This window comes from Zingiber officinale, chromosome 5A (assembly GCF_018446385.1).
Source record: "Zingiber officinale cultivar Zhangliang chromosome 5A, Zo_v1.1, whole genome shotgun sequence".
Lineage (NCBI taxonomy): Eukaryota > Viridiplantae > Streptophyta > Magnoliopsida > Zingiberales > Zingiberaceae > Zingiber > Zingiber officinale.
Genome location: NC_055994.1, coordinates 67,298,009 through 67,314,901, shown reverse-complemented (window position 1 = coordinate 67,314,901; position 16,893 = coordinate 67,298,009). Strand labels below are relative to the sequence as shown.

General features: G+C 46.9%; 1 protein-coding gene across 1 annotated transcript; it reads left to right on the top strand.

Moving 5' to 3' along the window:
- Positions 1–4,655: 4,655 nt before the first annotated feature.
- LOC121980546 (serine/threonine-protein kinase SAPK7-like) lies at positions 4,656–16,150 on the top strand. The gene is made up of 9 exons (XM_042532631.1): positions 4,656–5,006; positions 5,129–5,203; positions 5,279–5,380; positions 5,486–5,539; positions 5,635–5,727; positions 5,813–5,905; positions 15,174–15,278; positions 15,385–15,483; positions 15,575–16,150. The coding sequence occupies exons 1-9, from the start codon at positions 4,887–4,889 to the stop codon at positions 15,923–15,925; spliced, it is 1,092 nt and encodes a 363-aa protein (XP_042388565.1). The 5' UTR covers positions 4,656–4,886; the 3' UTR covers positions 15,926–16,150.
- The last annotated feature ends 743 nt before the right edge of the window (positions 16,151–16,893 follow it).

Below are 16,893 nucleotides of genomic sequence, written 5' to 3'. Positions count from 1 at the left end.
CGCTCGGCTCGATCACGTTGGAGGTAGCTGGGTCGACAAGCTCCCCAGTATGTTGTGCGCTCTCCGCATGACTCCAAATGAGGCGACCGATATGACTCCCTTCCATTTGGTATACGGCGGGGAGACAGTCGTGTGGAGGTCGGAGTAGAATTCGATCGGGTGCAGTTCTACAACGAAGGAAACGCCGAACGTAGGCTTATAGAGCTCGACTTGGCCGATGAAACGTGAGTGAAAGCAGCGGTTTGGCTAACAACGTACCGATAATGAATGAAACAGAACTATAGCCGATGAGTGATCCCGAGGTCCTTCCAGGTCGACGATCATGTCTGGAAGAAAGTGAAGCCGGTCGACGATGTCACCAAGCTCGAGGCCCCATGGGCAGGGCCTTTCAAGGTCTTACAGAAGCTCTGTTCGGGTGCTTACTATTTGGAGGATGAAGAGGAAAGGCAGCTTGAGAAGCCATGGAGAGTGAATTATCTTCAACCCTACAGGGCTATATGAGAGGTGCACAAGTAAATACTGTACTTTTGTATTTTTGTATGTCTCCCGAACGCAGGGCAAAATTTGAATAAAAAGCAAAAGCCTCTTAAGTGCATCTCCATCAACGGTCGAGCGGTGACCTTAAACCTGGGCCTACATTGAGTTTATATCAGTGGTCGAGCGGCGATCTTAAACACGTGTCTATATTAACGGTCAAGCGGTGACCTTAAATGCGCGTCTCCATCAACGCTCGAGTGGCGACCTTAAACGTGAGTCGTCATCAGCGGTCGAGCGACGATCTTAAACTCTTGTCTCTACCAACGGTCGAGCGACGACCTTAAACTCTTGTCTCCACTAATGGTCGAGCGGCGACCTTAAACTCTCGTCTCCATCGACGGTCTACCAGCGACCTTAAACCCGTGTCTCCATCAACGATCGAGCGATAACCTTAAACTCGAGTATTCACATATTCTTCAACAACGGTCGAGCGGTGACCTAAAACCTGAATCTTCATCAACAGTTGAACGACGACTATAAACCCTTGATCAGGGACTCCCATGTTGATCAGCCGGGTTTTGAGTTATATTAAAGCAACAGACTCTAGAAGTCGAGTGGGCTTCACTGGTCTTGGACCAGTATATCGGATTTCAAATCTCCCCCGTTCGGGGTTGAGAGGTCTTCACTAATCTCGGACCGACATACGAGATTCTTTGTCCCCTCCGTTCGGGGTCGAGCAGTCTTCAAAAGCTCAATAAGAGGGCAAGCGTCGACGTGAACCCAGGCTACTCAAAAGCTCGAAGTCTTCATAATATAGTGACCATTTGACACTATTCTTCAAAATACTCCCAGGGTCGGGCGGGAGATCGCAGAATCATGAACTCTGAATACGAGAGGGATCGATAGGTTGATAGACTAATCATGGACAAGGCCACGAACTCTTGCAATACTTAAAAGAAGTTGAAAAATATACAAGGAGGTAAAGCTTGTCTGAACGGACGAGCATGTATTTAAACTTCAAAAATTTTACATTTTACAAGAACGCTCGGCCTCACTCGAGATAGTCCAAGATATTGTCATGCAGCGCGACAATGATCTTATCCCGGCTAATGATGCTGCTTGTCAGAGCTGCCAGCAGGTGGCCTCCCTCGCGGTGCTGGTCGAACGTCCTATCGATGGTCAGATCGAAGAGGTGCAGAGCCCAATCGGCGACCTTCTCATTGAAAGCATCCGAGCGAAGGTAACTCTTCTTCCTAGCCTCAAAACGGCTAGACTCGGCTTCTTGGTAGGTCTTCAGGGCCACTCGGGAGGCCTCCAGCTCATCCTTGGTGGTGGCCAGCGCAGCATCCTTGGAGGCGAGTTGGCCGCGAAGGGCCATTTCTTCTACCGACCGGTTGTTCCGCTCGATGATCAAGAAGTCCTCAGCTTCCTTGAGCTTTTAGGCGAGTGCCCGGGCCTCCTTATTATTCTCCTCGAGGTCTGCAATGGCCCGATTCTTCCGTGCATTGGCTGACTTAATTTTATTGTCAAAAGTGGTGACCTGTTTATAAAGCCGCTCCAACATCGTGGCCTGCTCGCTATTGTTGGCCAGTTCGGCCTTGAGCAGTTTGTCGCTCTTCTCCAGAGTGGCTCGAAGTTTGGCCACCTCAGTGTTTGTTTGTTCCTTAGCGGCGGAGGATTGACTGCTCAACGCCTTCAGTTGCTTTACTTCCTCCTCCAAAAAGGGCGCATGGCCAGACTTTCCACCCAGTACTGCGAACAACAAAGCAAATATGAGCACCGATCAGAAGTGAACTATGCAAATGTATGTAAAACTTACCCCAGTAGACATCTGGGTGTGGCTATCCGCGAGTGCCCCCCGGAGGCATCACCGCCGCACGGGCCTGGGCATCCTCCCATATCTTGGCGAGCGACCCTTTGATGATGATATGATGCTCCGGGGCTCGGGACTCGGCGCTGGATTTGTGTCACTCCTCGGTCTTAAGATGCAAAATCACCGTAATGTGGTGTTAACCGCTCGGGGCTGACTATACAGATGTGGCCCGCCCGGACGATCATGATGAAGACGTCGGTCGGATGCCCGACTTCTTAATCTTCGACTTGGGTGGTAGCAAGGCCACCGACGGCGCGTAGACTGTCCCCTGAGACAGATCGGATAGGGAGGTTGTCCGATCCGACGACTCAGGGGTAGTGGACTCTTGGACAGAAGTGGGGGTCGACGTCTCCATCCGTTCGGGGAAGCGCACCCCCGAAGTAGCGGAGCGCGAGGAAGGCTCCGCCCGGCGCCTCTTGCGCATGATCAACGGCTTAGCTAAGGAGGCTGAGTCCGAAGCCCCCTCAACTTCAGCAACCGGCTGTCGTGTAGAAGGTTGGGAGCCACCGGTCGCTCCAACACTTGCCCGAGTGGGAGCCACCTCGCTCTCGTCCTGCGGCTCCTCTTGCGAGCCGACCTGCTAGAGGCCTCGTCTCCCCAGTTCTTCGATAGCAGCCGCATTGATCGCGACATTTTCGAGCTTTGCCTTGCCGACCAGACATGCGCGCAGCATGCCTTCGGTTGCAAAAGAGGAAGAGAAATCAGTTAGACTCAAAGGAAAAGGTGAAGCCGTTTCATACCTAGGCTGGACGGAAGCCCGGTTCGGATCGGACTCAAGCCGAAGATGTAAAGGACACCCTCCAGCAGCAACTTGTGGATGTTATACTTCTGACGGGTCAACATGGAAGCTGCGTTCAGGTAGTCCGATCGGGTCTTATACTTCTTCAATGGAGGCTAGGCCGCCACGTCGAGCTGCCAGTGTGTGGGGGAATCCGGCCGCTCGGGAAGGCGCATGAAAAAGAAACTCCTTCCAATGTTTGTTGGAAGTCGATATTTTATAAAAAAAAAAAAAACCAAGCCCATTCGGGCTTGGAAAAGAAAGGTCCTCAACTCAAACGACTTGGGATAATAAACGTAATGGAAGAGTCGAGGAGTGAGTGGAATGCCGTGCAGGCAAAAAAGGACAACCATCCCGCACAGCAGCCGAAAGGAGTTCGACACTAGCTGATGGAGGGAGACTCAGAAATATTTACATACGGAAGAAAATAAGGGGTGGATGGGAAACCGCAGACCGACGGTAAAATGTTCCTGATAGAAGGTGATACAGCCGAGCAGCGGAGAATCTGACCGATCGGAAGGAGAAAGAAGGATGAGTTCATACTCGAGAGGAAGCTCAAAAGCGGTCTTCAGACTCTCAGTATTACCGACGTCAAACTAGGACTCGATAGAAGTGTACCATATTCCCGGGATATCGGTGGAAGGCTACGATGAACTTACCATTACAAAACAAGGATGAAGATTTGAAGAAAATTTCAAATATTCAAATCTTAACCTCAACAAGAGGAAGATTTTCCTCTGTCGACTTATTCTCATTGGATCACAAGCTCCATAAGTTTTATAAGCGTTTTAATAAATTTATAAAATTTCATATACACATCAATAATACAAATAAATCTAACTTTTTTTTAATTAATCAAAATAACTTAATTAAATACCATAACTGGAGCAAAATTGCACTATCCCTCTATTTGCCTTCTATGTATTTTTAAAATTGTAAATAATGATAAGTAAATTTAGCAATTTATTATATTAATAAATTTAATAATTCATGAATTAGCGTAGATTTAAAGGTTGATAAGAGTGGTTGTTAATGTTAGGTAGGCGCCCGCACCGTCCAGCTTCCTGCGCACGCCACCACCACCACCACCACCACCACCAGACCACCATCTGTACATCGGTAAACTTATAAAACTACCGGTGGGCTGACTCTGCGCTCTGAGAGCACGTGCCACGTCGGAACCTCCACGTGGCTCTCACCGAGGCCCACCTGTCGCCCCCAGACTGGGAAACAGTGACATCATCTAACTTGGTTCGGGAGATTCCTGTCTCGAGTGCCATATCCGAACTCCGCCGCTTCACATAAATCCGGTGGACCCCGCACTTCCGTAGCCAATCCTCTTGCTGCCACCAGGAACTACACCTTGGCCGTCAGGTCGGCCCAAAGTCACACGCCCTCCTTGCAAACGCTACCCTATAAGTACTACCTTCTGGATTACCAGCTCAACTGTGGGGCCCAAAGATCCGTCAGGGGTATTCTCGGGGTGCCTCTGTGGAAGTGTCACAAATCGCAATAAAAAGTGGAGAATGTTACGAGATTATTGTTCCTGCCCTTTTCTTTCTTCCTTCCGCCTCGTTTTCCTTTCCCTTCCTCGAGAAAACGGCCTGCCGCCGAGGGGCTCCTTTAGAACCAGAGATCTTCGAGGAGCCTCTGCAGCTGCGACTATAGCTAGCAGAAGTTAAGGTTCTAGCTCCGACAGCGGGAAAAGGCTCGAGGAGGAGGAGGAGGAGGAGACTTGGGAAGAAGGAAAAGGGGAGCATGGAGAAGTACGAGGTGGTGCGCGACATCGGATCGGGGAACTTTGGAGTGGCCAAGCTGATGCGGAACAAGGAGACTAGAGAGCTTGTCGCCATGAAGTACATCGAAAGGGGCCAGCGGGTGAGTCGGCTATGTGGAATCGCCGCCCTTGCTCTCGCGATCCATCTGCTATCGTTCGATTTGATTCGAGAGTGATTTGATTTTTGATTTTTTGATTTTTTTTTTTGATGCTGTTGCTGTAGATTGACGAGAACGTGGCGAGGGAGATCATGAACCACCGCTCGCTTCGCCATCCCAACATCATCCGCTTCAAGGAGGTCGGAAGCCCTATTGCTTTGCCATGGTTTTGATTCGTGGGTTGAGTTGAGTTGATCCGTGAGGAATTTGTTTAGGTCGTGCTGACGCCAACGCATCTGGCGATTGTGATGGAGTATGCGGCCGGCGGCGAGCTATTTGAGCGAATCTGCGACGCCGGAAGGTTCAGCGAGGACGAGGTTCTCTGAGCCCTTATTCGTCCGTCAATCTCCGCACATGTCTCGAGAGATCGGATCGAATCGAATCTATCCAATCTTGATTTCTGCCTTGATTTCGTTTCGCAGGCGCGGTATTTCTTCCAGCAGCTCATCTCCGGCGTCTGTTACTGTCACGACCGGGTACAATTATCCTCAAACCCCCACTTTTTTGCTGCAATATTAAAATTGAAAGCGAAGTGAATGCGCTAATCAGATGAGAAATCAAAATTTCTCAGCAAATCTGCCACCGCGACTTGAAGCTGGAGAACACTCTGCTCGATGGGAGCCCTGCTCCGCGACTCAAGATCTGCGATTTCGGCTATTCCAAGGTTATCTTTTTCCTATCGGTTCCTAAATCTCCGATAGCAAATTAAAAAGCTACATCTAACAGCTTCGTTCAATCCATCATTTCAGTCGTCCCTGCTGCACTCGAGGCCCAAGTCGACGGTTGGAACGCCGGCGTACATTGCCCCGGAGGTCCTCTCTCGCCGCGAGTACGACGGCAAGGTGAGTCCTTTTTTCTGCCTGCTGCTGGTACCTTATAATCCGACTACTCTACGATTGATTTTGCGACAAAACATTAAGTTGTAAACGCGTAAAAACGAATGCGGCTGCGTCTCGTGACCGTCGTCGTCCTCCTGTGTGCTCTCCGACGCGGCGGACCCACCTTGAGATTCCTTTACTGTCGGGATCACGCGCGGCGCGTCCTTAGTGCGGTGGTTGGATGCCCGCCGTCGCCGTTGGATCGAATCCATAAGTGGCTGTGGAAGAAGGGTATGCTTAGGATGGGTATGGGTATAGTTATGGGTATGTCGGCCATCAAATATTTAGGTGGACGGGCCACAAGCCACGTTGGCTATTGGGTGGGGTTTGGGTTTGGGGTTGGGGAGGACCATTGTCCCACCATACCAGAGTTCTTAAAATATCATAGGAGTGCCTGGTTCTGGATCAGTCGATCCGGGTCGGGTCGGAATGATCAAATTTAATTAATTAAAATCCTAAAATTTTAATTAGGAATTAATGCTTAGTATTACTTTGTAAACAATATGTTCGACTGGCCATATCGCTCGGAGAGGAGCCACCTAAGAGAATAAGGACCACAAACTTTATTGTGGTGGACGCGTCGTCCTCCTACAATGTTATATTGGGCCGACCTGACCTTAACGAGTTCTGAGCGGCGGTGTCCACTTTTTGCCAAAATATCAAGTTTCTTGTGGACAACAAGCTGGGTAAAGTAAAAGGTGATCAGTTGGTCGCTCGGCGATGCTACATCGAGATTGTCAAGTCCGAAATAAGAGCCGCACGGAAGGCCTCTCGCTTAGAAGTGAACGCCATCAGGGAAGAACCTCTCCCGCGTTGATCTATGAGGAAATGGAGGAAGTCCAGATTCATCCCAGCCGATCGGAGGCCACTACCTTCATTGCTATCGACTTGACAGAGGAGAAGAAGGTAGAGCTGGTCACCTGCCTCAGGCGATATCACGTGTTCGCCTGGTTGACCCACGAGCTCCCGACCATCTCGCCAAGTGTAGCTCGGTACGAGCTTCACGTCCGACTGGACGCTCGGCCTGTGAAACAGAAGAAGAGAGACTTCAGTGCGGAGCAGAACCAGATCATCCGGGTGGAGATAGAAAAATTATTTAAAGCTAGTCACTTCCGCGAGGTTCAGTTTCCAAGTTGGCTCGCCAACGTTATGCTGGTCTCCAAGTCGGGCAACAAATGACAAGCCTGCATTAACTTTCATGATTTGAACAAAGTTTGTCTGAAGGACTTCTATCCCCTACCCATGATAGACCGTGGACTCAATGGCAGGTTGCGAGCTGATCTGCATGCTTGACGCATATCAAGGTTACCACCAAGTACTACTCGCCCGGGAGGATCAAGAGAAGGTCAGCTTCATCACTACCGACGGAACTTATTGTTACAATGTCATGCCGTTCGGATTGAAGAATGCTAATGCCACCTACCAAAGACTGATAAACAAGGTGTTCCGACGGCAGATCGACCGCAACATGGAGGTATATATTAATGACGTATTAATAAAATCCCTTCGAGCTGCTGACCTTTGTGCAAATATCGAAGAAACTTGCAATACTTTGAGGGCGTACGAGATAAAGCTGAACTCGAACAAATGCCTGTGCGGAGCAAGGAGTGGTCGCTTCCTCGGATACATCGTCACCGAATGGGGGATCGAGGCGAATCCGAGCAAGGTGAAGGCACTATAGAACATGCCCCCGCCCCGTAACTTAAAGGAGGCCCAACGGCTAACCGGACGGATCACCGCACTATCAAGTTTCATCTCCAAGTCATTCGACCGGAGTCACTCGTTCTTCAAGATACTGCGCCGAACGAGTAAGTTCCAGTTGGACGCAGAATGCGACAAGACACTAGAAGAGCTCAAGGAGTACCTTACCTCCTTGCATGTATTGGCCAAGCCCATCGTTGGCGAGCCGCTAATGATTTACTTGTCATCCACCGAGTATGCGATTGGTTCGGCGTTGGTGTGCGAGAACGACTTTGAGCAGCCTGTATATTTTTTGAGTCATATATTAAAAGATGTAGAGTCCCGCTACACCTGTCTCGAAAAATTAGCCTACATGCTAATACTCGCCTCTCGGAGACTCCATCCGTACTTCCTATCACATCTGATCGTCGTGATGACCAACAGTGCCTTGGGAAAAGTCCTTCTTAACCTAGAGGCATCCGGACGGCTGATCAAATAGACAACCGAGCTCAGTGAATTCGACATACAATATCAGCCCAGGATTGCGATTAAGGCCCAAGCCTTAGCAGATTTTGTCACTGAGGTCCAGAACGCCGAGCCAGACGCGACTTGGAAAATATACGTAGACGGTTCATCCACTCGGCAAGGTAGTGAGATTGACATTCTCTTGATTTTGCCTCAAGAGGATAGGATGCAATTGTCCGTGCGGCTAGACTATCGGGCTACAAACAATGAATTTGAGTACGAGGCCTTAATAGCACACTTGCAGGCGGTTTGGCACGTCGGAGCTGCAAAAGTCATTATCCACTCGGATTCTCAACTGGCCGTTTAGCAGCTATTGGGGACGTTCGAAATAAGCATCTCTTGACTTAGGCTATATGTAGAAGCTTTCGAGAAATTGAAGGAAAACTTCAAGATATTATATAGAAGATCGCCCGCTCGGACAACCAGATCGCAGATGAGTTGGCTAAGTTAGCTAGTTCATTGTCAGCGATCGCTATAGAGTAGTCGATCAAGCAAGTCTCAATGGTGGCGCACATCGACAGAATGGATGGAATAAACTTCCGAGCGACTGGAGGAGCCCATTGATAGAGTTCCTCCGATCAAGTAGCATTTCAGCCGATCAGGAAGAAGCCCGCCTTTTGAAAAAAAAGAGGGTCGGACGGTTCACTCTGATCGAAAACCAGCAGTATAAAAGAGCTTTCTCAAGGTCGTTGCTCAAGTGTGTCGGATCGGAAGACGTCGAGTACATCTTTCAAGAAATGCATCAAGGCTCCTGCGGAAGTCATTCGGGAGGCAGTTCGCTGGCCTGAAAGATCATGTTGGCGGGATATTTTTGGTCCACACTGCAAGATGATGTCGCTCGTACAATGACAACCTGCGTGTCGTGTCAAAAATATCGACCGACCGAGGAGATGAAGGTATCCACGGTGTCTTATTTGTTTGACTAATGGGGCATGAATATCTTTGGACCATTTCCAGTGGCTACTGGTCAACGCAAATTTCTACTTGTCGCAATAGATTATTTCTCAAAGTGGATGAAGGCCGAGCCGTTAGCTAAGATAACCGAACACATGGTCATCAAGTTCATATAGCAGAATATCTTATGTTGGTTTGGCATTCCTCGCCGGCTCGTCTCGGATAGCGGAAGGCAATTTGCTGGACGGAGACTCGAGGAGTGGTGCGAGGGATACGACATTACGCAGGCTTTCACCTCAGTATCCTCAGAGCAATCGCCAGGCGGAAGTCCTCAACTGGGAAATCCTTAGAGGTTTATGGGCTCGACTCGAGCATGCTGGAGGCAGCTGGGTCGATGAGCTCTTAAGCATCTTGTGAGCTCATCGTACCACATCAAGAGAGACGATCGACATCACACCATTCCACCTAGTGTATGACTGTGAGGCGGTGGTTTCAGTGGAAGTTGGAGTAGAGTTCGATCAGGTGCAACTCTACGATGATGGAAACGGTGAGCGAAGGTTCATGGAGCTCGACCTGGTGGACAAAGCGCGGGATAAGGCCACCGTCTGACTGATGGTGTATAGATAACGCATGAAACAGAACTATAACCGGAGGGTGATCCAAGGTCATTTTAGGTCGATGACCTGGTTTGGAAAAGAATGAAGCCGGTCGACGACGTCACTAAATTGGAGGCTCCATGGGGAGGACCTTTTAAAGTTATTCAGAAACTTCGCTCGGGAGCCTATTACCTACAGAACGAGGATGGGGGAAACCTGGAGCGGCCTTGGTGCACAAACCATCTCCAGCCATATAGGGTCGGGTGAGAGGTGCGTGGTTAAATCCGAATATACTTGTGTAAGTGTATGTCTTGTGGATGCAAGAAGACAATGATAAAAATTCTAAGTATTCCAAACTCTTGTGTCGTTCAACCAAGTAAAAGTCGAGCGACGACTATAAATCCTAGTTTACGTCAACAATCGAGCGACGACTATAAACCCTGATCTTTGTCAAAAGTCGAGCGGCGACTATAAATCCAAGTCTTCACCAACATTCGAGCGGCGACTATAAATCCCTATCTACGCCTTCAACAGTTGAGTGACGACTATAAATCATAGTCTTCGTCAACAGTCGAGCGGCCGCTATAAACCTAAGTTTACGATGAATATCGACTGAGTGGTAGCTCTAAAACCAAGTCTACGACAAATAAAGCCGATCGACGAGTATAAGCCAAGAATAAAGTTGACAAGGAAACATACTGCTCCTAGAAGCAATAGTTCTCCACTAAAATGACGTCGTTCGGCTAGACTGAAGTGATTACTTCGACAACATAATGGCCAATTACATCGACGAGAGCCATACTTTAAAACCTTTTGAAAAACGATAAATGGTTCATGGTCCTACTCGAGCCGAGTGACAATGCATTCATTAACAAGTGCAAAATCCAATAAAGGGAAGAAACGCCAAGCGGCAATGCATAAGGGAACATGGTAGAAAGCAACTAAACAAAGTATCGACGAATGGGCGATCATATATTAACACTTTGAAAATGTTCTATAAGGAAGCAAGGGATGGTACAAAAGTAGGCGAGCTTCGCAATGGGCGAAGATCACTTAAGGTAATCCAACACGTCATTGGGCAGCGACTCGGTCAACTTGTCTCGACTAATGACCTTATTGGTCATTGAGGTTGGGATATAGCCGCCGCTCTTCAGCTAGTCGAGCACCCCATCAATGGCGAGGTTGAAGAGGCGAAGCGCCCGGTCAGTGAGCCGGCCATTTAAGGGGTCTAATCGGAGTTAATCCCGCTTTAGAATCTTGAACCGACTAGAGTCTATGCCTTGATAAACTTCCAAGGCCATTCGGGAGGCCTCCAGCTCGGCCTTCATAGAAGCCAGCTCGACATCCTTAGCGACCAGCTGCTCTTGTGCCGCTGCTTGCTCAGCCAATCGGGTATCCCTCTCGGCATTCAGAGCTACCTCCGTCTCCTTCAGGTTTTGAGCCAGGATTTCAGCTGTAGGCCGCGACTCTCTAGTTTGACCACCCCCGCGGCATTGATCTTAGCGTCTGCAAGTCTGCTCTTGTCGGCAAGACGTAACCTCAACATGATGCGGGCTGTAAAAAAGAAAGCAAAATCAGTTAAATTCAAAGAAGAAGGAAGAAAGAGCATACCTAGGCTGGATGGAAGCCGCGTTCGGATCGGGCTAAGGCAGAACACGTAAAGGATGCCCTCCAATAGCAGCCGGTGAATGTGATACTTCTGACCGACCAAGCTGGAGGCTGCTTGGAGATAATTCAATCGGCTTCGGTATCTCCCGAGTGATGGTTGCTTCATCATTTCCATTTGTCAACCGGTTGGGAAGTCGGGCCGCTCGAGAAAATGAACAAAGAAATAATGTTCCCTCCAATGCTTATTGGAGGACGGTATTTTATCAAAGAAGACCGAGCCCACTCGGGCTTGGAACAGGAAGGTTCCCGGCTCAGACAATTTAAGGTAATAAAAATAATAAAAGACCCGAGGCGTCAAGAGAATGCCATGCAGGCAGAAGAGGACTACTGCGTCGCACAGCAACCGAAAGGAATTTGACACTAATTGATGAAGGGAGATGTGGAAATATTTACAGACGACAGTAAAGAAGGGATGAACGGGAAACCGGAGACCTGCACTAAACTGGTCCTTGAAGAAAGGTCAAAAAGCCGACTGACGGTTCGTATGGCAAGTCGTAAGCGGAGGGGATAACAACTTGATAAGTAGAGGGAAAATGGTATGTGGACTTCTTTTCTATGTCGTCCCCGTCAAACCCGGACTCGGTGGAAGTATATCAGAGCCCAGGGACGGGCACAGGTGGTTGCGAAGAACTAGCCATTGAAAACAAAGAAATCGGGAAGAAACAACGCACGGATTCGACAAAGGAAGGAGAGAAGAACCTTTACTGAGAAAGGTCGCCAGAGAAGAAGGGGAGAAAAAGCGTTGCAGAGATTGCTCGAAGAGGAAGGCGCAATGCACGGTGAAGATGACGACGAGAAAAAGGAGGTTTATAAACCTCGTGGCCGATCGCCCATAGCTGTCCGATCAAATGTTGCGCAAAACTAGGATGAAATCTGGCCGTAGAATTCGAAAAGGTGCCCGTCACATCACGAGCGGATATCCGTCTGTCATGTCAAATGTGCAACAACAGAAAGTGGGACACGTGACAGTCGGCTATCGGAAGACATTAATGAAACTTAATTAAAAGGTATGGCCGTATCCTCGACCATAATTATCGAGGATTTGCATGGCTTCCTAGAAATTTAGAGGATGCCAGCCACTATCACAGGACGCTCATCCGAGAGAGCGCAGGGAAAAGAGAAAATTCGCTAAGTGTAGTCATTAACCATCTAGAGCGGCATAGATATTTGATTATCACACAACCGAATGGCTGATTCACCATCAGCCTTAGGAGGTATGACCCGAGCGGCAGCTACTAACCCAGGGCAGCGAAATGAAGTCGAACGACGACGATATGTAACCCGATTAGAAACTCGAGAGCACAAATGGTCTGATCAGACGTGAAGGTCACCAAAGACCCTACTTGTTTAATCAGTCGGACTTGCAATCTCCTTCGACTAGACTTGAGGGGAAGACTTGTGATGTGGTGATAAAGGGGGCCCGTCTGGTACGGGTCAACTGTGTAGGTGGAGGTCAAAGTCAATGTGGTTAATGCTAGGGTGTCAAAGGGCTCGCCTACGGAGGCTGAGCGGAGGTCGACCACAAGGGCCGGTCGGTAGACAATGTCCAATCGGCAATGGGCTTGGCCGAGCTGACCACCCGACTAGCTCAGAGCAGTATGGTGAGATTGCTAGACACTTAATATGGAGCGGCAGAATACCAGGAGACCAGAGAGCTTGTCCGATCGGGAGGCGGCAGCCTACTATACCCAATCGCCGCAAAGAAGAACCGTCGAGGCCGACCAAGCGGAGGAGTACTGGGCTGAGCGGCTATCTCGCTCGGCCGATCAGCGGGATCGCTGACCTATCTCGAGGTATTCTTTTGGGAGATAGTGCAACCGACACGAGATATGATCAACAGGCGGATCGTACAACGACAAATCGGAGGAAATGCCCACAACCAATTGGAAAACGTGTCTATGACCACGTGTCCAGGACCAATTGGAGAACGTGTCCGCGACCAATGGGAAAACATGCCCAGGTCTTGAAAAACGCGCACGTCGCCCACTAAGACATTATATAAAGGGGATCCGTACACCGACGGAGGTACGCATTATTCATTATTTACGTTTGTGCTACTGTTGCTCCGTCTTCTTCTTCGTGCCGGTGACTGACTTGAGCGTAGGAGGGCCAACGCCGGACCCCTTCCCTGGCTCGACACTGACGTTTCTTGTGCTTGTAGATCAGAGCGTGGTGTAGATCCAGTCACATCCACATCTCTAACTTTCCGTCTCTATGATTTTCAGATAGGATCACCTCTAATTTTTGATCTCTCAATGTTAATTCTTGATCTCTCCATGTTAGAATTCTTAAGCTTTTTATTACCAAAGGGGCTTTCTCATCTTTGTTGATTGAAGCCTCTTGATTGGCCAATTTATTTTCTATCTCATTTAGCATTGGCACTTTTGACTATCCATGAATTATCGTGGCAAGTGTATTAAATTCAAGGCGCAAGTCATGAACAATAATTCTCCTCCATGAACAATAATTCTCCTCATCCTTGTCTCCGTAATTTGATTTTAAAGATTTAATTTTGAAATTTCCTGGCATAAAGCTTTAATTTTGGTAAAGTATTGACTCACCATTTTGTCCTTGCGAGATTGATAATAGTTCGTCCTCAAGTTTTGTAACTTAGCATGATTTGCCCAAGCTAAAATTTGGGCAAGAGTGTCTCATGCCTCCTTGGGTGTCTTCACATCCTTGACGAACTGTAGCAAGTCATCATATTACTTTCTAAGGTCATCTTGATTTATTGGAGGTCATATCTTACTACCCCAACTATCTCCTATAAATCTTAATCAAACAAATATAATTGCATACGGGTGCTCCAAGTGCTATAATTAATATTATTAAGTTTTTCAAGACAACTTATAAAAATTATCAAATTGGGCATAATGACTTGTGTACTAGCGACATCTCTTGTTCTCAAGGCACTTTGTAGTCGATCCTCCACCGACTGCTATCTTTGATACCGGTTGTTAATTCAAAGGAGGAGATTGAAAGAAGAACTATAATTATTAGCAAATAGAAAATTTGTAAAATGTATTTCATTGTACTCGCAATCACTTAAAATTCTTGTTACAACTCAAAAAACTCTGATACGCACAATGCATGGGATCTGAATTCCTTTTATAGCCTGACAACATAACTTAGTCGAAAAGTCTAAACTCGGATTTTTCTAAAAAAATCTAAACAACTTTTTAGTATATCCAATAAAAACTCTAATTTTCCCTACCTTATCTAATAAAAAATCTAATTGATCTTTTCTGAAATTTATCCTAATAAAACTCTAGTTATCAAAGCACATTCTCTCTAAGACAACAATGGCCTTCGAGTCTCTGCCTTTAGGGGGTTCAATTCCTTATGATATGACCATGTCTTGCTTTTAAATATTCTTCGATCATCTGAAAATCTTGGTCTAGATCTGTGTTGTTGAGTTCCTCCCTCCACGATTGTCTCTTACTGCTCCCATCCTATCAGATAAGACCATCTTGGTGACATACTGGATAAAGACCATTTTGGTATGACCGATGCACATTATCTTTATAAGATGTCGACTATTCCTTGTCGTATGGCATTGACTTTGAATAAATAGTATGGATAGTAGGACTACAGCAGGTAGATGATAGTTGGTTAATGGTTGCACGAATCCATGTCATCGACCTGACTCAAATTGCCTTTTCTATCCGTATCGCTTGAAGGTCAGTGATACTGAACACGTTTCTTTCAGAGTTTAACTGAAGTTGCAGTTGTCAGCATAATGGCATTCTAGTTTGTGGGCCATTTACACAATCTTTTGATCACAATTCGGTTATAATGCTAGACTGTCGTTTATCCAATTTGTATCAGTTTACTTGCAAATCTAATTTCTCGCTAAAAATGTGGTGCAGCAAGCAGATATTTGGTCATGCGGAGTAACTCTTTATGTGATGCTTGTGGGAGCCTACCCATTTGAAGACCAAAGAGATCCTAAAAACTTCAGGAAGACAATTGGGGTATCGTTACACAATCACTCGTTACATAATTGGAGTAAACACTTTGTTTTTATGTGACATGATTTGGTTCTCATCTATTTGACTTGTTCATGTATTCTAAATGCAGAGGATAATGTCTGTTCAGTATAAAATACCAGACTATGCGCATGTATCGCAAGATTGCAAGCAACTCATCTCCCGCATATTTGTTGCCAATCCAATGAGGGTACTTAACCTCGACTTCTATCATCTATTTATGCAAGTAAACTGAAGAGTAATAGTCATTGAACTGGCATAGCTTGGTGAAATGGATGCAGAGAATTACCATAAAGGAAATAAAAAGCCACCCTTGGTTCCTGAAGAACTTACCGAGGGAGCTTACTGAGCCTGCACAAGCAGTGTACTACAAGAGGGACAACAATGCTCCAACATACTCCACACAGAGCGTGGATGAGATTATGGAGATATTATCGGAAGCTAGGACGGTGTTGAAACCATCTCGATCAATCCCTGGCTTTGGCTGGCCTGAGGAAGAGTCGGAAGACGAAGACAAGGAGAAGCCAGAGGAAAATGATGATGACGAAGAAGAAGAAGATGATGATGATGAATATGACAAGACGGTGAAGGCGGTTCATGCTAGCGGAGAGTTCAAGGGTCAATTGAACTAGTTGAACTATTGATCTTATGTAAATTAGAATATGAAACCATTTTGCCTGCCATTATGCTAGCTGTAATGTACTATGGATGATTATTTTGTTAAAGCCGCCCTGTATTGGTGTGTGTTTAGCTATGTGCTATAAAGTAGAAGGATTTTGTAAATTATTTAAGACAACAAATTGGCTGCTTGAAGGGTAAGGAAAAGGTAAACTAAATAAAGTTTAGGGATTCAATTCTGTACTTGATCACAAACAAATGATATTAATGTAGTTTGATGATAATGGGGATTTAGTGATGCTTACTTCGAAGCTCGGAAAAAGAGGATGGATTATAAAAAATCGAGATCTCTTCCTCTGTTTACCTATCTTAAAATTGATAGACGGATGAATTTGAAATTCATTTGTTGATTGTGTTTAACCCGTTTTTTTTGTGGCCGCCCGAAATCAGACAACCAGTTTTCTGTCCTCTTAATCAGTTGGCGAGCTGTTTTTTTTTTCTGCAGTATAAGTCTTTCGTCCTCTCCAATCGGTTGAATCCAATCCCCCTTGTTGCGGACTTGCAGGCTTGCCTTTTAGACTTTCGGGTCTGCCATGATGGAATACGCGACGTCTGGCACGAAGGAAGTCAATCGCAGTGAAAAACTCACTGTGACGAGGTCGTGAACTCACAGCGTCACCACCAAACTTGCAGGATCTGCTCCGAAGAATCACACGGTGATGAGGCTTCAAACTCGCAACCTCATCATGAAGGTACATGATCTTATTTTAAAACTGAAGAGATGACACACTAGGTAGGTGGCGATATGGTTGACCGGTAGAAGACTTTGTGAAAGAAAAAGATGATGAACTAGAGTGGAAAAGGAACTTCCTCTTCCTCTCTGCATATACTCAAACGAGCAAATAGAATGTCAATGCCTAAAAATTAAGGAAGAGGTCCTTGGCGAATGTCCTCCAACGCTCAGTATGATATTCGAACAAGA